This window comes from Trachemys scripta, chromosome 18 (genome assembly GCF_013100865.1).
Source record: "Trachemys scripta elegans isolate TJP31775 chromosome 18, CAS_Tse_1.0, whole genome shotgun sequence".
NCBI classification, from domain to species: domain Eukaryota; kingdom Metazoa; phylum Chordata; order Testudines; family Emydidae; genus Trachemys; species Trachemys scripta.
Genome location: NC_048315.1, coordinates 23951791 through 23973197, shown reverse-complemented (window position 1 = coordinate 23973197; position 21407 = coordinate 23951791). Strand labels below are relative to the sequence as shown.

At 47.3% G+C, this 21407-nt stretch overlaps 1 protein-coding gene across 1 annotated transcript in view; it reads left to right on the top strand.

The window, feature by feature from the left end:
- Window positions 1–21407, top strand: part of LOC117867698 (myeloperoxidase-like) — a 62905-nt gene that overhangs the window by 10415 nt on the left and 31083 nt on the right. Inside the window, 6 exon segments of the mRNA XM_034752918.1 lie at window positions 9430–9605; window positions 11372–11495; window positions 15691–15820; window positions 18088–18291; window positions 20792–21041; window positions 21044–21090. Of these exon segments, the coding sequence (XP_034608809.1) occupies window positions 9430–9605; window positions 11372–11495; window positions 15691–15820; window positions 18088–18291; window positions 20792–21041; window positions 21044–21090 (931 nt within the window).

Genomic DNA, 21407 nt, shown 5'->3' with positions numbered 1-21407 from the left:
GAGGCGGAGCAGAGGTGAGCTGGGGCGGGGAGTTTCCCTGCGTGCCCCCCCCCCCCCTTACTTCGTGAGTGAATTAACATTTTTTGCCTGGCTCTAATATTGACTGTGCTATTCATCAGGCTGGTATTAACTCTGATGTTCAAATTGTCATTATTAGGCATTAATCTGGTTATTCCAATACTATTCATTTTTCCCGAAATATCCAGTTGATAGATTTATCTGCTCTGGCTGGACATTCCATTCATGTGCAAGGATGGAATAAGGCGGATAGTGCTACACATTTAAACAGGTGTTGGTTTCGTGATGTAAGCACCATGTCCAAACAGAGAGATAATGTGCAGAATAGAGTTCCTCCTGGATCTTCCTTGCTCCTGGTCACACAGATTGCATTGCTTGCTACTGTTGCTTTAGTCCACCTATGACTGGCAAGGAGACTCTTCATTCCTCTCCCACTGTGATACTTGCTACCACCATCACCAGATTAGACTATTGTAGCTTCCTCTATCTGGGACTGCAGGTGAAAGTGTGTCAGAAACTCCAACTTCTACAACACGTAGCCACCTGCCTTTTGTACGATTTCATGTATGTCCAGTCCCAGCCAGCAGCAGGATGTTAAACCAGGGCATTTTGAAACAAAAAAGTTAGAAGCCTTCTTCAAAAGTGAATTACACTTTGACAGCCCCAGATGATCGCTATGAAATGTGTCTCCTTATTTCCGCTGCTGGGCTGTGGCCCTGTCTTTCGGTCATGGATCTCGCCATGGCTTTCCAGGCCGTTCTCACCTCTGGAACGGAGCACTGAGATACACTCTACATACAACTATTGCCAAAGACCCCTCCAAACTCCAGCAGACACAGAATTCAGCTGCCCGTTGACTCAGTGGTGTTTCCCCAGGGGCACACATGACATCTGTGCTTCTGAGTCTGCACTAGCTCCCCATTCATCCAGGAGAAATTCAGCAAGTTGGCTTTGACTTGATAAGCTCTAGGAATAGGTCTATGCTGGGATAAAAATCCTGTGGCACCAAGACTCAGAGCCTGGGTCAGCTCACTAGAGATCACGGGGCACCGCCGCAGGGCCAAAAATAGCAGTGTAAATGTTGGGGCTCAGGCTGGAGCCCAGCCTCTGAGACCTTCCCCCACCACAGGATCTCAGAGCCCAGGCCTAATCCTTCCTCTACAGCACTATTTTTAGCTCCACAAACCGAGCCCTGTGAGACTGAGGCAGCTGACCTGGGCCAGCTGCGGCCATGCCACAGGTCTTTGATTGCACAAGCATAACACCTATACATAGCTTGGGGCGTCCTCCTATTCTTTGGTTATTGGGCCTTACCCCACAACCTTCTCTCCCCAGTTCCCCAAGTCCCTTCATGGCCTCAGGCTGTTCTTTGGTGCCCTTTCTCCCCAACATAATCCTACGTGAACTCTCAGAGGTCCGGGCCTTCGGGGATAGGACTGGTCTCTTAGTCCAATACATCTCTTCCAAGGTAGTCCGAGAAAGTTCTCTGGCCATCAACTGCCACTAAATCGTAAGAGGAGGGGTCATTTTGGCCAACCCACCCTTGTAGGTCTGGCAGTAGTCCTCTCATGAACTTGTCCAACACTAAGAGTTCTATAATCGTCTCTGTGCTGTGGGTCTCGGGATGCAGCCACTTCTGCGTTAGATGGATCAGGTTGAAAAGTTGTGACCTTGGTGCTTTGCTCTCCCGGTAACTCCACTCATGGAACCTCTGAGCCCTTATAGCTGTCATCACCTTGGATCTTGCCAGGATCTCAGCTTTCAACTGAGGGTAGTCTGTAGCAACTTCTGCTGCCATGTCGTATGGGCCTTCTGGGCCTCCCCACACAGGAAAGGGGTGAGGATATTGGCCCACTGGTCTTGGGGCCAGGCCTTACATAGGGCCGTTCTTTCAAATGTGAGAAAGTACACCTCCATCTCATCCTCCATCATCACCATCTTTTGTAGGTAACTGCTGGCCCTTAGGGATCACATCCTGTCATGACCACATGTCGGAGGGATCAGGGCCTTCAGCTGGTTCACCTCCTGCAGGGTGGCTCAGTTCTGGGTTGCCTGGCTCATCAGCAGTTGATTCGTCTCCTGATGTAACTGGACTGACTCCTCTTGGGCGGCCATCTGGACCCTGGTATCCTCTTGTTGTACCGACACGGCCTGCACCAGCGCCTCACTATGTTGTCCAATTTGGGGATTGTCACTGGGTGACGACTCACCGGTGTGGCACCTCCTGCTGGTCGTCCAGGGAATTAGCGTGCCCTCTGAAGTGGCCTCTGCCGGCCGGTGTCCCACTTGCCACTGGACCCGAGTCCCTCCTGGACCCTGGTGCCCCTTTCAGGCCGGGGTGCTGCCCCCTAGCAGTATCCCCACAGATCTGGGTCTCCCCTCCCTGGGGAACCCCCCCACCCCACCCTCTATCTCCACCTCGCCTCAGTCTTTGGCTCCTGCCAGTCACCATCTAGCCCCCGCACACTGGGGCGGACTGCAATATAATTGCCACTCATCGTCGGCAAGGAAGGTTTCGACCTGCTGCCTCTGCCTACCCTTGGGCTGCCCCTGCCCCTTTGCAACCCCGGTACCTTTTCCGGCCTTTAGCAAGGCCTGCAGCCCAGGGGGTTTCCAGGCCGAAGCTCCCCGGCTATTCTAGCCTTTCCCCAGCCCTGCTCCACTTTAGTTACCTTGCTCAGCTCCTAGCAGCCAGGCCCATCCCTCTCAACAGCTAGAGCGAGACTGTCTGTGCTTCTGACCCACTGCCCTCTTATAAGGGCCAGCTGGGCCCTGATTGCACTGGCTACAGCTGTGGCTGCTTTCCCATCAGCCCCATTTTCCCCTTTTCTCCGCCACAGCCCAGGCTGCTTTAAGCCCTTCCAGGCGGGAGCGGGGTGACCACCCCGCTACAGGGGTGATTTATCTTGCCTCTAGGATAGCCTGCTGTGCCAAGATCCCGCTCCTGACACCACCTGTGGCAAGGCACTTCCTGCATCTTGGTGGGCTCAGTGCTCCCCATGCTGGCAGTGGGGGCCTGGAGTAAGTCAGCCCCACTCTGGACAGGATTTACTCTCCCACATGGAACAGGAGTACTTGTGGCACAAGCTTATGCTGAAATAAATTGGTTAGTCTCTAAGGTGCCACAAGTACTCCTGTTCTTTTTGCGGATACAGACTAACACGGCTGCTACTTTGTAATCTCCCACATGGGGGTTTATTCCCCAGTATTTTCCAGGCAGGCACTGGGGCAGATCCATGGAGTGTCCCTCTGCAAACAAAGAAAGTAACCAATTCCAACACAAAACAATGGAGAATAGATTCATAGATTCATAGATTATAGGACTGGAAGGGACCTCGAGAGGTCATCGAGTCCAGTCCCCTGCCCGCATGGCAGGACCAAATACTGCCTAGACCATCTCTAATAGACATTTATCTAACCTACTCTTAAATATCTCCAGAGACGGAGATTCCACCACCTCCCTAGGCAATTTGTTCCAGTGTTTAACCACCCTGACAGTTAGGAACTTTTTCCTAATGTCCAATCTAGACCTCCCTTGCTGCAGTTTAAACCCATTGTTTCTGGTTCTATCCTTAGAGGCTAAGGTGAACAAGTTCTCTCCCTCCTCCTTATGACACCCTTTTAGATACCTGAAAACTGCTATCATGTCCCCTCTCAGTCTTCTCTTTTCCAAACTAAACAAACCCAGTTCTTTCAGCCTTCCTTCATAGGTCATGTTCTCAAGACCTTTAATCATTCTTGTTGCTCTTCTTTGGACCCTTTCCAATTTCTCCACATCTTTTTTAAAATGCGGCGCCCAGAACTGGACACAATACTCCAGCTGAGGCCTAACCAGAGCAGAGTAGAGCGGAAGAATGACTTCTCGTGTCTTGCTCACAACACACCTGTTAATGCATCCCAGAATCATGTTTGCTTTTTTTGCAACAGCATCACACTGTTGACTCATATTTAGCTTGTGGTCCACTATAACCCCTAGATCCCTTTCTGCCGTACTCCTTCCTAGACAGTCTTTTCCCATTCTGTATGTGTGAAATTGATTTTTCCTTCCTAAGTGGAGCACTTTGCATTTGTCTTTGTTAAACTTCATCCTGTTTAACTCAGACCATTTCTCCAATTTGTCCAGATCATTTTGAATTATGACCCTGTCCTCCAAAGTAGTTGCAATCCCTCCCAGTTTGGTATCATCCGCAAACTTAATAAGCGTACTTTCTATGCCAATATCTAAGTCGTTGATGAAGATATTGAACAGAGCCGGTCCCAAAACAGACCCCTGCAGAACGCCACTCGTTATGCCTTTCCAGCAGGATTGGGAACCATTAATAACAACTCTCTGAGTACAGTTATCCAGCCAGTTATGCACCCACCTTATAGTAGCCCCATCTAAGTTGTATTTGCCTAGTTTATCGATAAGAATATCATGCGAGACCATATCAAATGCCTTACTAAAGTCTAGGTATACCACATCCACCGCTTCTCCCTTATCCACAAGGCTCGTTATCCTATCAAAGAAAGCTATCAGATTGGTTTGACACGATTTGTTCTTTACAAATCTATGCTGGCTATTCCCTATCACCTTACCACCTTCCAAGTGTTTGCAGATGATTTCTTTAATTACTTGCTCCATTATCTTCCCTGGCACAGAAGTTAAACTAACTGGTCTGTAGTTTCCTGGGTTGTTTTTATTTCCCTTTTTATAGATGGGCACTATATTTGCCCTTTTCCAGTCTTCTGGAATCTCTCCTGTCTCCCATGATTTTCCAAAGATAATAGCTAGAGGCTCAGATAGCTCCTCTGTTAGCTCCTTGAGTATTCTAGGATGCATTTCATCAGGCCCTGATGACCTGCAGGCATCTAACTTTTCCAAGTGATTTTTAACTTGTTCTTTTTTTATTTTATCTTCTAAACCTACCCCCTTCCCATTAGTATTCACTATGTTAGGCATTCCTTCAGACTTCTCGGTGAAGATCGAAACAAAGAAGTCATTAAGCATCTCTGCCATTTCCAAGTTTCCTGTTACTGTATCTCCCTCCTCACTGAGCAGTGGGCCTACCCTGTCCTTGGTCTTCCTCTTGCTTCTAATGTATTGATAAAAAGTCGTCTTGTTTCCCTTTATTCCCATAGCCAGTTTGAGCTCATTTTGTGCCTTTGCCTTTCTAATCTTGCCCCTGCATTCCTGTGTTGTTTGCCTATATTCATCCTTTGTAATCTGTCTTAGTTTCCATTTTTTATATGACTCCTTTTTATTTTTTAGATCATGCAAAATCTCGTGGTTAAGCCAAGAAGTTCTTTTGACACATTTCCTATCTTTCCTACTCAGCGGAATAGCTTGCTTTTGGGCCCTTAATAGTGTCCCTTTGAAAAACTGCCAACTCTCCTCAGTTGTCTTCCCCCTCAGTTTTGATTCCCATGGGACCTTACCTATCAGCTCTCTGAGCTTACCAAAATCCGCCTTCCTGAAATCCATTGTCTCTATTTTGCTGTACTCCCTTCTACCCTTCCTTAGAATTGTGAACTCTTTGATTTCATGATCACTTTACCCCAAACTGCCTTCTACTTTCAAATTCTCAACAAGTTCCTTCCTATTTGTTAAAATCAAGTCTAGAACAGCTTCCCCCCTAGTAGCTTTTTCAACCTTCTGAAATAAAAAGTTGTCTGCAATGCAGTTCAAGAACTTATTGGATGGTCTGTGCCCTGCTGTGTTATTTTCCCAACATATATTTGGATAGTTGAAGTCCCCCATCACCACCAAATCTTGGGCTTTGGATAATTTTGTTAGTTGTTTAAAAACAGTTTCATCCACCTCTTCCACCTGGTTAGGTGGCCTGTAGTAGACTTCTAGCATGACATCACCCTTGTTTTTTACCCCTTTTAGCCTAACCCAGAGACTCTCAACACTTCCGTCTCCTATGTCCATCTCTACCTCAGTCCAAGTGTGTACATTTTTAATATATAAGGCAACACCTCCTCCCTTTTTCCCCTGTCTATCCTTCCTGAGCAAGCTGTACCCATCCACACCAACATTCCAATCATGTGAATTACCCCACCAAGTTTCAGTGATGCCAACAATGTCATAGTTGTATTTATTTATTAGCACTTCCAGTTCTTCCTGCTTATTCCCCATACTTCTCGCATTCGTATATAGGCATCTAAGATACTGATTTGATCTTGCCTCCCAGTTTTGCCCTGACCCTCCTTTCTCTCTGCCATTATGGCCCACGCTCTCCACTATTTCTGACCCATCTCCCATGTCTCCATGTTCCCCACTTACCTGTGGGCTTTGCTCACCTGTCCCCATCGAACTTAGTTTAAAGCCCTCCTCACTAGGTTAGCCAGTCTGTGTCCAAATAGGGTCTTTCTCCTCCTCAAAAGGTGAACGCCATCTCTGCCTAGCAGTCCTTCCTGGAATAGCATCCCGTGATCAAGAAAGCCAAAGCCCTCCTGGCGACACCATCTTCACTGCCAGGCATTCACCTCCACGATGCACCTGTCTCTGCCCAGGCCCCTACCTTTGACAGGAAGAATCAAAGAGAATACCACTGGCGCTCCAAACCCCTTCACTCCCAGAGCCCTGTAGTCACTCTTGGTCCACTCTGTCACACCTCGCAGTATCATTTGTGCCCACATGGATGAGTAGCATGGGGTAGTAGTCAGAGGGCTGGATAATCCTCGACAATGCCTCCATAACATCTCAGATACGGGCCCCTGGCAGGCAGCATACCTCCCAAGATGAAATGTCAGGGTGACAGATGGGCGCCTCCGTCCCCCTCAGAAGAGAGTCTCTGACCACCACTACCCTCCGTTTCCTATTCGCAGTGGTGGCAGCAGATCTCCCAACCCTAGGGGTATGAGGCTTCTCCTCCTCTACTGTAGGGTGTGATTCCTTCTCTCCTGTATGAAGAAGAGCATAACAGTTTCCTATTACCACGGCGGGAGGGTTCGGAGCAGGGGTGGAGCACTGCCTGCTGCCAGAAGAAACCTGCTGCCAGTGTCCACCCTGAGCCATCTCCTCCTCCACCAGTGGTGTGTCAGCAGTCCTGTGTACTGGGACAGCTACCTCAGCTGTCTCCACATAGACACTGTCCAGGAATTGCTCGTGGATTCGGATGCTCCTCAACCTAGCCACCTCCTCCTGTAGCTCTCCCACCTGCTGCCTGAGAGATTCCACCAGCAGGCAACTTTCACATTGGATCCCCTCCACCCCCCAGCCTGGATATCAGTAAGTGGAAATTGCAAGTCACCGTCTCTGCAAAACCACACCCGGATCTGGGTAGGAGCATCCATGCTCAGGCGCTCTTTCTGGCTACAGGCGCAGGTGGAGGAGACAGAAGCAGTGCTGGCACAGGTGTTGCGGTTCTTCCTAACCAGCGTAGGCCTCCTTCTGTCAAACTCCCTCTCAAACTCCCCTGCCTGCAGCCCCCTGTCCGCTCCGCTCCCCTGGTCGCTCCGCTCCCCTGCCTGCAGCCCCGTCTGCAGCCCCCTGGTCGCTCCGCTCCCCTGCCTGCAGCCCCCTGTCTGCTCCGCTCCCCTGGTCGCTCTACCTCTGGCTTTTAAAGTGAGTGAGGCCTAGGGCTCCAGCAAGGCCTACAGCTGCTTGCAGGCATTTTAGCCTGTAACTGCTTTTTAATTTCTATCTAACTGGCATCCTCATTCTTATGTAGTTCCCATTTATAAACTTACATCTTTCTGTGGTGGATTTTGGTTCATTCCCCCCTACAATGATGTTAAATTTAATTACATTATGGTCACTATCACCACACAGTTGAGCTATAACTACCACTTGGACCAGATCCTGAGCTCCACGTAGGACTAAATCAAGAACTGCCTCTCCCCTTGTGGGTCCCAGGACTACATGCTCCAAGAAGCAGGCACTGCTGGTGTTTAGAAGTTTTATCTCTGCATATGCCCCGAGGTTTGACATGTACCCGGTCAATAGGAGGAGAGTTGAAATCACCCATTATTATTGTGTTTTCTGGTTTTGTAGCCTCTCTAACCTCCCTTAGCATTTCACCATCACTGTCACCATCTGGGTCAGGTGGTTGGCAGTATTAACATGAAATTTCCACTCATACAGATTCTGTGGTACAGTTTAATTCATTTAAGATTTTCACCTTATTTGACTATGCTTTTTTTAACATATAGTGCCACTCTCTCACCAACGTGACCTACGGTGTCATTCCTGTACATTTCCCCCCAATATTGCCATGTCCCATTGATTAGCCTCATTCTACCAAGTTTCTATAATGCCTACTATATCAATATCCTCATTTAATGCCAGACACCCTAGTTCACCCATCCTAATATTGAGATATTTAGCATTTGGTTATAAGCACTTGTGCATTTTGTCAATATTCAGTTGCTTTCCTTTATGTAAAAAGTGACTAAGAGTCCTGTGGCACCTTATAGACCAACAGATGTATTGGAACATAAGTGAATACCCACTTCGTCAGACGCATGACGTAGTGGGGTATGTTTAAATGGGATTATTTTACATTTGACTATTCCTCACTGGCTCCCACCTGGGCTTTACCAACTTCTTTCCTACCCTTCATAGTAGGATCTAGAGTTCCCTCTTTAATCAATTTATCCCTAAGGGATGTCTCCATCCGAACCACGTGCTGCTCCACACCTGTCAGCTTTGCCCCAGACCTTAAATAAAAAAATCCTCTACAACCTTTTGAATGTTATGTGCCCGGTGTCTGGTTCCATTTTGGTTATGGTTAAGCCCATCCCTCCTGTATAGGCTCCTCCTTTCCCCAAAGGTTCCCCAGTTCTTAATAAACCTAATTCCTCTTCCCTCCACCATCGTCTCATCCACAGATTGAGACCTTGCAGTTCTCCCGGCTTTAATGGCCCTGTGCGTGGAACTGGAAGCATTTCAGAGAATGCTCCCATGGAGGTGCTGTGCTTTAGTCTCTTCCCTAGCAACCTAAATTTGGCCTCCAGGACCTCTGTCCTACCTTTCCCTATCTCATTGGTACTTACACATACCATGACCACTGGCTCCTCCCCAGCACTAACTATAAGGCTCTCTAGAGGTCTCATGAGATCCACTACCTTCACACCTAGCAGGCAATTCACAAACCCAAGCACCTATAACGTCATATAAATTAGTATGATTCTGTATACGAAGAAGCAGAGCACAAAGTTGAATTGTTTACAGAAAATAGCAAATGTTTGCCAAGCAGGGGTTACAGACCGGACCGGCGTGTCCCTTACAGCGCTGACCTGGGAACCCTGAGGCTGCTGGTCAGAGTGTAGGAAAGGTCAGTGTAGAGCTGGCTGCTGCAGCTCGTCTCCTCAGTTGTTTGGGCCTGGACTTAATTCCCACATACCAATGCAGGTCTCATTTTAGAGGGCTGGGCTGTGGACAGCAGTGGCTGGTGCACCACTTCAGGGGTCCTTTTTTTCCAGAGCAAAGGCGGCATTCCGGAAAAAGGACGTCAGCCCCTCAGATATCCTGAGACATTTAAAGGAGCCAGTGGCAGGAACCAGGTCTGCAATCCGAGTTGCCGATTACATGGAAACCACCCTGAGCCTCCTGAAGAAGAAGTTGCGTCGCGTGGTGAAAGGAGAGTTTAATATCACAGGTACTGTGCACATAAGACTGTAGATGGCTAATTAGCAGCAGCTCTGTCAATGGCAGGAGAGTGAAGTAGTGATTCTGCTCTAGGACAATATACCCAGGATCCAAACTCCTGATGAGCCAGGTGTAGCATGAAACCCCTTAATGACAAAATATGTTGAGTGCTGCCACAATCACAAATCCTGATAAAGGAACCCACCTCTTAGCTCATCTACTCACCTTCCCATCAGGGCTGTTCCCAGCTGGACATGTGCTACTTCATTGTCCAGTCTAGAATAAGTGTCCCAGATGTTCCAGCTCCCACCATTTCCATTTTCCCCCTAGCTCCTCCTGGCCAGAAGTTAGTCCCTACTGCCCACTGGCTGGATTAGCTGCTCTTCTCTAAAGTTCCTTCTGTCTCACTCCAGTTTTGTGATGATAATTTGCTAGTGCAGTACAGTACCCTGAAATCTGCAGGGAGTTCTACTGAGAGACAAACACCCTGGTGTGGCCCCTTGCTTCTCGACTCTCAATGTCCTTGTTATTGCTTTCTTCTTTCCAAGTTTGCAATACCTCCCATATTAATATTATGTTCTGTCCCTACCACTGTGCTTCCTCTTCTCTTGCTCCATCATTCTTTTAATCCTCACATTGCTTCGTACCTACCTAGACCCCTCAACCTATCCTCAAATTATGTCACCATTGTGATGGGTTGAATCACACAAACCCCCTTGGGGCTGCCAACTGATGTGCCAAGACTACTTCTGCCCCTGCTTTCCTGCCCTGGCAGCTTAGGACTTCAGTGCCCTGCCTGGTTTGAGCCAGACCCGCTTGCCTGCTGCAAACCCAGACCCAGGGTCTGAACCACGTCTCCTAACAGCTGCAGGCTTGACTGAAAGCCACTTACAGAAGTGTTCCTGTCTGTAACACTCAGATGTCCAAGTCCCAATGGGGTCCACACCCCAAATAAATCCGTTTTACCCTGTATACTCATAAATTGTTAAAGATGGATTCCGGTTCAGGTGACATGATCACATGTCACTTAAGACTTCATTACCCACTTGCCAGCACACACGTATACAGAAAGATTTACAGGTAAAACACAGCCATCTGCAATCAATTGTCCTGGTTCATGGAAGTCATCAAGATTCCAAAACAACATTAATGGCCCACACTTTGCATAATTACAATAGGATCTCAGGGTTATATTTCATATTTCTAGTTTCAGATACAAGAATGATACATTTATACAAATAGGATGACCACGCTCAGTAGATTATAAACTTTGTAATGATACCTTACAAGAGACCTTTTGCATGAAGCATATTCCAGTTACATTAGCATATTTTCATAAAATCATATAGAGTGCAACGTCACAACCATAGTCATTGAAAACACCATACATTTTAAACCCCCCAAAAGGAACTTTATCTCATCAGTATTTGAATCAGACAGGCATACTAAATGTAGGGATTTTGTCATTAGCACTTTTGAATCAGTCCCGATACCTGTCCTCCACTTCAGATGCTCCAAAACTGCTGAGAGATGAAGATGGCAAACAAAATGATTCCTAGAACACGAAATACTGAGTGTGTTCCTGAATATGAAGCTGGCCTTTATTCTGCAGGAAAGCTGGTGTATTCTGTTGGTATAAACTAGAAGGAGTTTTTTAAATGAGATGCTATTTGTCTGTAGAGCTTTCCTACTGGGGGAGCCATGAAATGGAACTATTGGCGACTGTTCCAGAAATTATGACGGAAATGGCTTCACTCTGATTGGCTTCTCTTGCAGATGTACTAAGTAGGAAGCAGAAGGAAATTATTTCCAAGGCAACTGGTTGTGACTATCAGATTCGTTCCATTAAGTGCCCGAAGAGTAGCATTTACCGGACCATTACTGGAGAATGCAACAACAGGTAAAGCATTGATTTTTCATGTATAGTAGAGAGCCTCCAGCCTACATAATGTCCACTATAGACACCTTAAAGTTGTCGGTACAATACCATTCCACCAAGTAGAAAAAATTGTATTAGTAGTTATTTGTATTGTGTTAACACTGAGGGGCCCAAGAGAGGTGCTGTACAAACACATAACAAAGAGACTTTAACCTAGAGGAGTGTAGCAGGCTTCACTCGGGCCTATTGGTCAAACTGTGGACAAAGAGTCTCTCTAAGCCTTGAGGCTGGTCTTTCAGGCAGTCCTGGGGCCCAGCAGCCAAGCCACCATTCATCGCCCCCCGGAGTCCTCTAGTATCTCTCGGGAGGCTGGGGAAAGAGGGATGGATAGGGGGACCCGGGCCCTCCCTCTCCATCAAATCCCAGTGGAGGACCTAGGGGGGAGAGGCGAGAGATGGCTCAGTCCCTTCTGACTGCCATTCCAGATCAGTCTCCCCCGTATCACTTCCTACCTTCATTGTTTCCCTTCAGTTTGGGGCATGGCCCAGCCTTCAGCTTACACAGTGTTGGTAATTCAGGGCTTCAGCTGGGGGTGGGCAGCGATGCTTCCCAGCTCACCCTTGGAATCCAATTGTCCCCTCTTAGTCAGGGGAAAGGGGATCCCAGCCAGCCCCTGTCCTTCCCCTGTAGATTGCTCTGCCTCAGAGACTGCAGCCTGTCTGCCTTCTTGCAGCCAGTGTCTCCTCCATGCACCCTCTGCCAGACTGCCAGAGCTCCCTTTTAAGCAGGTCTTCCATAGCAAGCATGCCCGGCAGCTGCTGAGGAGCAGGGCCTACTTGGCCCAGTACTGTTCCACCATTCCTTTTACCATCGTGTGAGCTCTGTAAACCCCATCACAAGGGGGTTTGGAATTTCTGTAAGTCAAAGGGGCAAAAATGATCTGGAATTTGCATTCCAAGCAAAGGGCAAAGCTAGTAGGGAAGAGCTCCACACGTAACTGGATGAATAACCACTGCAAAGTGATACTAGAACTAAGACGACAGCCGACAAGAAATCATAGACATGTAGGACAGGAAGGGACTTCAAAATGTCATTGAGCTCGTCCCCTCTGTGCCGGGGCAGGGTCAAATAAACCTAGACCATCCCTGACAGGGGTTTGTCCAACTTGTTCTTAAAACCCCCCAATGATGGTGTGATGGGGTCCCCAGGGTGCAACTGGGACTGTGGGACCCCTGAGCCCTCTGTCCCACTAACCCAGGGTCTTCCTCTCACACTGTGATGCTGATGTCAAGCAACAAATCTCTGACAGGCACAGCACTTACACAGACATCCACAGGCAGGGACACATCCAACTGCATTACATGAACGATCTCCCAGCCACTCATGAGCATCAGTAGGGAAGCTCCAGCCAGTTCCTCCCAGCTCCCCAGTCTTACACCCCAGAACGGTACCATCTTGCACTAGTCAGAAGCCTGACCAGTGTACGTTCCCCCACCCTCAGTGTGGAATGGACACACACCAGCCTTTGTAAACTGAGCTGAGATCATAGGATCCGACTCTGTGGGTGCTCCGGGGCTGGAGCACTCATGGGGAAATAAAGATGGGGGCTGAGCACCCACCAGCAGCCTCCCTATCAGCTCCCCCCAGTGACTTCCACCCGCCGACGGGCCCCACGAATCAACACCTGCCTCTCCCTCCCCACACCTCCTGCCCACCGCAATCAGCTGTTTTGTGGCATGCAGGAGGCTGCGAGGGATGGGGAGGAGGGGGCAGAACTGGGTAGGAAGAGGTGGGGTGGGGGTAGAGCAGGGGGTGAGGCCTTGGGGGAAGAGGTGGAGAGGGGCAGGGCCTGGGTCAGAGGCGGGGCTTGGCACTTTGGAAAGTCGGCACCTGTGACTGAGATTTCCCGAGCACTTCAACCAAAACACATTATATTTTACCCAAAACAAACACATTTATTAACTACAGAAAAATAGATTTGAAGTGATTATAAATTGCAGGCATAGAGATCAGAGTTGGTTACTTAAGAAACAAAAATAAATTTGCAGTCAAATTTCTAAAAACTAAGCAGGATTTGAATCAAGCAGTGTCTCACCCTGACAGATGATACAAGCAGGTTAAAGATCCTCCATACACAAACTGGTAATACATTTTATTGGACCCACATGGCTACAGCACTACAAACAAAGGCAGTTCATGTCAGACTGACCTGAAATCTCTCTTTGATAAGATGGCTAATTTCTTACACAGGAAAATGCAGTAGATCTGATTTATCTGGACTTCAGTAAAATATTAGACACTGTACCACATGGAAAACTATTAACATGGAAAAGATGGGGGTTGGTACAGGAATTGAAAGGTGGGTAAGGAACTGGCTAAAGGGAGAGGACAATGGGTTGTGCTGAAAGGGAAACTATCAGTCTGGAGGGAGGTTGCCAGTGGAGTTCCTCAAGGATCAGTCTTGGGAACAAGCTTATTCAATATTTTCATTAATGAACTTGACACAAAAAAGTAGAAGTGTCTGAATGACATTTGTGGGTGACACAAAGTTGGGTGGCATCTTCTAACAGAGGAGGACCGGAATATTGTACAGGAAGCACTGGATGATCTGAAGGACTGAAGTGGGATGAAATGTAATGGTACAAAGGGCAAGGTCATGCACTCAGGGACTACCAACAAGAATTTCTGCTGTAAGTTGTGGGTTGGTCAGTTGGAAATGACAGAGGAGGAGAAAGACCTGGATGTTTTACTCAGTCACAAGAAATCTGAGCCACCAATGTGATGCAGTTGTAGAAAAAGAGAGAGGCGATCCTAGGCTGCATTAGATAATTCCAGGGGTCTGACTACACTACAAGCACTACAGCGACACAGCCGCAGCGCTGCAGCAGTGCCACCACAGCACTATAGTGTAGACACTTACTACAGCAATGGAGGGTGTTTTTCCCATCGCTGTAGTAAATCCTCCACCTCAAGAGGCAGTAGCTAAGTCGATGGAATTTTCCAAAGCACCTAAACCAGTTACGCACCCGACTCCCATTGAAAGTTAGGTGTCTAAACACCTTTGTATATCTAACCCTTAGGTTCTGAAATACCTATTGTCACGTTTGAAAATGGAATTTAAGGCCAGATTTTCAAAGGTCTTGAAGCATCTAAAGATGCAGATAGGTGCCTAGTGGGATTTCTCAAACCACCTAGGTGCCTAATGCCCATTGACAAAATCCCACGAGGTGCCTATCTGCATCTTTAGGCACCCAACTACCACTAGGAATCTGGCCTCTAGTGATGGATGTAGCCGTCAGGACTAGCACCCGGCTCTAACTACTTTCTCTCATGGACAAATATGATCTCACACAGGAGTTTTTTCTCATTAAAATGTCCTGAGCATTCTGCAGTTTTGTGTATTGTAAAAATACACCAACCTATGGTCCTTTCAGGCACATGGTTAGTGGTGACATGTTCAGTTTAGGTGTTTGCATGATTTCAGTGGGAGTTAGGGTCCAGATTTTCAAAGGATTTAGGTGCCTAACGATGCAGATAGGTGCCCAGCGGGATTTTCAAAGGCATCTAGGCACCTAAGTCCTATTGGGTGCTCTACACTGTTTCCCGGAGCTGTGGGGGAGGTGAGCAGGAAGAGCATAGGGGCTCTTTGCCTCACCTGCAGCCAGGCTGGAAGGCTCTTGTCAATTTCACAGGCAGCCAGGAAGACAAAAAATTGCCTTTCCGCTCTCCCAAAAGAGAATGTTTCTTTAAATCCCTTCCCAGGAAAAAATTCATGTTTTTGATATTTTGTCTTGGGTTGGGATGAAAACGGTTCTAAAACCACATTTTTTCATGGGAATGGATTCCCATTTTTCGGTCAGCTCTAGTTGGGAGCACAGGTCTATTGAGGATTGTGAGGCACTGATACTGCAGTGATGGAGACCATATAAGTAGCTTAGATTTAAATTCTGAATTACAAATGTGAGTATGACAACAACATGAGGATTCATCCTTTTACCTCAGTAGTAACCATAGCCTGCACTAAGAGACTTTGAGTCTTTGCCTCGGAGCGCTGTCTGTCCAGAATATAGCTGTGGCCTCTGAACCGCAAAACGATTCCTTTCTATCGTTCTAGCAATTCAACGTAGGTTCCGGGGAGAAAAAGAAATTCTGCTTCTCTGCAGGGTGTGTCCTTTCTGAAATAGTTTAGTTGTTTGTTTTCTTCCCAACGTTCCAGGAAACATTCTTATTTTGGAACTTCCAATCAAGGATATGCCCGATGGCTCCCGGCAGAGTATGAGGATGGAGTGTCTCTTCCCAAAGGATTCACCGAAGGAAAACTTTACAATGGATTTCCGCTCCCACTGGTACGAGACTGTGAGATCATTTGGTTTCTTGTTTAATCAATGACTCCCGTATTTCTCTTCATGACTGGGGGGAAGTGCTCTCTGGGCAGAGGCCCAGGCCAGGCTGCCGCACCATTTAAGTCTATTTTGAGGGCACATGTGAGGCTTAAGCCGTACATATGTCTTGCGCTGGGCTGTGTTGCTTGGAGCACTCCACACACCTTCATCCCTTGGCAGGTGCAGGGAATACATTCACACCGAACAGCATTTCTGTTACCCTCCTGTGAAGAAGAAAGCGCTCAATGGATCAACACTTTGAAATTTGTACTAAGAATCAGTCTCACTCTGTGGTTTTAGCAACCAGTGGCTTGACTAGATTAAACTCAGACCTGTATATAAGAAGTGGTGGGACTAATTACTCAAGCTTTATTACTTTGGTCTAATAATAATGTGGCCTATCGGACTTTTATCCCTTTCACTTGACAGATTTTTAAAGGATAAATACCTAGCACCCCTTTCTCCATATTCATTATAGGTGGCTCAGTTTCAATGCCTAAAATTCAGGTCACCTGGTCCTTTCCTCTATTTTCAGTTGCTTAGTATTTTGATATATTTCTATCTGTTTGGGCTTATATTTTCTATGCTTGGTCTCTGAGTCAGGTTAATCATTGAACAAAGAAAACATTGAACAAAAATAGTTCAGCCATTTCAGCGAACAAAGTTAGTGGAAATATATAGTTTTGGCAATAAACAAATGTTTCTTCTTTCCTATCTTTTAAAAATATATCCAGCACCCGGTGAGCTGGGAATAGGTTTGGCTAGAACTCAGGGAGCTGACCCAGACATGGCTAAGTTACATGCAGCAGAAAAACCACCATTTGCATCTGAACAGTAAGACTCGGTAGATCCTTGCTCATTTTCAGAACAGTCTAATTTAGGGTGACCAGACAGCAGATGTGAAAAGCTGGGACAGGGGGTAGGAGGTAATAGGAGCCGATATAAGAAAAAGAGCCAAAAATCAGGACTGTCCCTGTAAAATGGGGACATCTGGTCACCCTAGTGTCACTGCACTGGGCATACTAATGACCTGCAGTGTATCTCCTGCATTGTCTCATAGCCACACCACACACATGCAGCTGAGGCACCAGATGAGTCGCAGGCAAAACAGACACTCCTCTGCCATTCAGCACAGGTGAAGGAGCACTGCCCCCGCTCCACTCCTGCCCCACCTCTTCCCGCCCAGTTCCGCCCCTCCCCCGAGCATGCCCTGTCCCCGCTCCTCCCCATCCCCGGGAGGTGCTGGGAGGGAGGGGGAGGAGTCGATCCGGGCTGCCGGTGGCTGGGAGGTGCTGAGGGGAAGTGGGGGGAGCTGATTGGAGCACCCACGGAGTCGGCGCCTATGGCGAGAATAAACCCAGCTCTCCCTCTCCTTCTGGGCCATCCAGGTTGCACTCCCTCCCCCTGCTCTGACCCTCAGCTCCGTGGAGAAGTCAAGAGGAGAGGAGCCACAGTACCACAATGGCAGAGCTTCCCTTCCTCACGGAGGGGAGAGATCTGTTCACAAAGCGCGTCTGTCATGTGCGGGGGGGATGATGATCTGAGTCTGGCATCAACACACATGACTGAGTACACGCAGGGAGCAGATTGGCTGAGTAAGGAAGTTCCGTTTTAAGAGTCACCGTTCAGAGTAAAGCCGCACTAATGCTTTGCCCGTCACCATCATTACTATCATTGTGTGCTGTGGTTGTGCCTAGGACCCCAGTCATCAGTCAGGACCCCATTGTGCTAGGCCCTGTGCAAACAGAACAAAAATCTTCCAATCGAAATATAAGATGAGGCAAAAGGTGGACACAGACAGACTAGACGGGGGAGCAACAACACATGGCAGCGTGCTGGATAGGGTCTCGCTCACCAGCTGCCTAAATACTACCTAGCTTTTTGTAGGCATGCTGGCAAAGGCGAGTTTGAAGAGGGGTTTTGAAGGAGGACAGTGAAGTGGCTTTGCAGGTGTTTACAGGGAGCTCGCCCCAGTCGCTGAATTGCAGCAAGGGAGAAAGCACAAAGCTGCTTCTTTAAAGAGTCAAGTGGGCGATGAAGGCTGCATCATTGGCAGTTCATTGAACTTCATCACTGATGTTCAGAAATTGACGTTCAGCACATAAAGTGTTGTGTCTGATACTTTCCTGAGGTCTGTAGCAGGCTACCCTAAAGTTACAGCACTTCCCCTATGGAGCTAAACACGTTCACTATGTCTCAATCATAAATGTTTTTGTTCTGATTCTGTGCAGGTTCGAAAAGTGTCAAATGAAATCATTCACACAGCCAATGAGAATGTCACCCAAGACCAGCAGCGCTCTGTCATCTTCGTGCATTGGGGTCAGTGGATTGACCACGATTTGGACTTAGCCCCTTTCACTACTACAAAAATCGACAATAAAGAAGTTCAGTGTGAGACCAGTTGCACCTCTGAGCTACCTTGCTTCCCAATTAAGGTACAACTACAACCTTGACTCCCATCCTTCTTTGCAGGGTTTCTAAGCCTGAGACTAGTGTAGAAGGTTAGACCCAGAAAGACTTTATGGTGAAAGAATAGAGAGATCAAAGACATGAATTCTTCAAAGAGCCTAAAGCACCTAACACACTGTGTATATTACAGGGGAGCTGGTAGTAACCCCTATATTTAGGTTGCCTAACACAACTCCATTGCAGTTGGCTTTTGAAATTTGGCACAGAGAAAGCCCTGGAGCCAGAGAAGTGCCTGTTCATTGCCATGTGGAATTCTGGTCATGGTTTGCTGAGATACAATAAATAGTTGAAAAAATGGCCATTTCCCCTCTGTCACTTTCATTCTGCAGGAAAATGTTGGTAGCCTGGTGAAATACTAACTGAACACCACATTCTAAGGCTGGGCCCACACTGCTGCCAAAGAAATGGTAGCCACCGTACTGGGAATGTCTATCAGCTGTAACAGGGTATTGTGGGGAGAGACAGACTGGGATGCTGCACCCAGCACCTTCCCCAAGCAGCTCATTCCTCTCTCTGGGGACACCCACGTGGAGTAGGAGCTCCTCCAGCTTCTGGAGAGTGGGAATGAGAGACCTGGACCAGGCCAGACTCCTTTTGACCACTCTCCAAAACCAGCAACTGTACCCAGGGGCCCATGCCCAACTCCTGGATAACACCCTTTTTCTGTTGACACTTCCTGACATTAGTCTGTAGCTCAGGTGGTCGTATGCAGTGCTGAATGTTCAGAGTTCAAAACCTGCTTATGATACATGATTGATGGTGGTGGGGAGGAGGAGTAACAGTTGTACATAAAATAATTTGGTTTTACTTGTTTTCCTTAAAAATAGACAGGGAATTACATGAACCAAAACTCCATTAAAGGAACACTATTTAGATTGCAAAGTCAAGCAATCCAAAGTTAAAAAATGCCAGAATTCAGGTTGTCCAATCAACCTTTATTCTGTCCCCGGCTCATATGGATCATGCTACAGTCTTTCATTATGTGATTATATACTGTTTTTTCTAGGACTGGTTTAGTGCACAGAATGGACACACAAAAGGCAGACTTAAGAGCAGCCATAACATTTGTCATTTCCTAACTTCTGAGTGCTTGACTTTGTGATCTAAATAATTTTCTTTTAGCACAGTTGGGCTTTTTGTTTGGTTTAACTGGGTGGTTTGACGGTGGGGGTGTAGGTAATACTTTTATAAATCAGGAAAAGAACCTGGGTATCACAGTGGCCATTTCAATGAAAATCTCTGTTCCATATGCAGCTGTGGTCAAAAAAGCCAACCTGCTGGTACAATGCATAAAGAATGGGATGGAGAATATGAGAGAAAAAATATAAGGGGTTTATATATATCAATAGTGTGGCTTGCTCTGGAATACTATGTGTAGCCCTGATCACTATATTTTGAAAAAGATATTGCAGAATTAGAGGGGATTCGGAGAAAGGTGGCAAGAATGATCAGGGCCTGGAAAAACTCTCCCGTGACAAGAGATTGAAAAGATTGGTATTGTTCAGCTTAGAGAGGGACCATATGAAAGAATAAATGATCTGAAGAAAGAAGATTGGGCTCCCTGGTCCTGGTCTCCCTGTCTCATAACGTAAGAACTAGGAGCCAGCCATTGAAACTGGAAGGGGGCAAATTCAAAACTGATAAAAGGAAATACTTTCACTGACAAGATTCAAAGAGGGACTGGACATTTACATGGATAACAAGTCATCCAGAGTTAGAATAGCTAATGCTAATACAATTTTTGTCAGGGTTATAAAAATCCTACTTCAGGTTTTAAAGCAATCTCTAACTATTAGGGATTAGGACAGGGGTTCTCAAACTTCATTGCACTGCGACCCCCTTCTGACAACAAAAATTACTACAGGACCCCAGGAGCCTGCCCAAGCCCCACTGTCTTGGGCAGGAGGCCAAAGCCTGAATCCAAGGGTTCATCCCTGGGCAGGGGGCCTGTAACCGGAGCCCCACTGCCCAGATCTGAAGCCGAAGCCTGAGCCCTGGATGGCTTTGGCCCTGCTCTCCAGCCAGTCTAACGCCAGCTCGCGTGACCCCATTAAAACAGGTCGCGACCCACTTTGGGGTCCTGACCCACGGTTTGAGAGATGCTGGAGTAGGATGAAACCTTCATGGGGGCAGATTGTCTCATGACTGCGTACTGTGGGGTTTTATGTCATCTTCCTCTAAATCATCTGCTACTGGACACTGTCAGACAGGACATTGGACTAGATGTACCACAAGTCTCATCCAATCTGTGAATTCCCCTGTCGAATAGATAATGTGTTTGGAACATTCCTAGATTCATAGATTCTAAGGCCTGGGGGTATTGTGATCATCTAGTCTGACCTCCTGTATAACACAGGCCACAGATCTTCCCTAGAATAATTCCGTTTGAACTAGGGAATATCTTTTAAAAAATCCAATCTTTATCGACACATTAAATTGGGAGTAATTCTCTTTTGTTTTCTACAGTTTCCCCCTGATGATCCACGAATTAAGGACCCAAATACTTGTATGCCATTCGTCCGTACAGCTCCAGTGTGCAATGCCAAAACATTTATACATGAGCAGATCAATGCGCTCACCTCCTTCATGGATGCCAGCATGGTGTACGGCAGTGAAGTACCTCTAGCTAAGAGTCTTAGGAATCAGACAAACCAGCTGGGTTTAATGGCTCTGAACCAGAACTTTACTGATGCAGGGCTGGGATTACTGCCCTTTGAGANAAGCTCTACCAGGAGGCCCGAAAAATCATAGGTGCCATGACCCAGGTATCAGCTGCAATATCGTTTTTGCTGCCATTCACTTGTCGATTAAACATTTCTTGCTCAGATTTAGACATGATTTTTCCCCTCCAGAATTGTCTGTGCAGGTTCCTACACACCAAGCTTGCTCAGCCCTGTAGCCACTGGGGCTATGCGTGCAGCAGCCTGCAGATCGAAATGTTTTAGGCACCCTCCGTGCTGCAGGTGCCCTCTGCCTTATCATTCACAGCTCAGTTTTAGTGGCTTAGTGTTGTACAAAGGGAAATAATTACTGTGTCGGATATTGCACCCGCATGCGGTATCTTTGGGGACCAACGCGATCA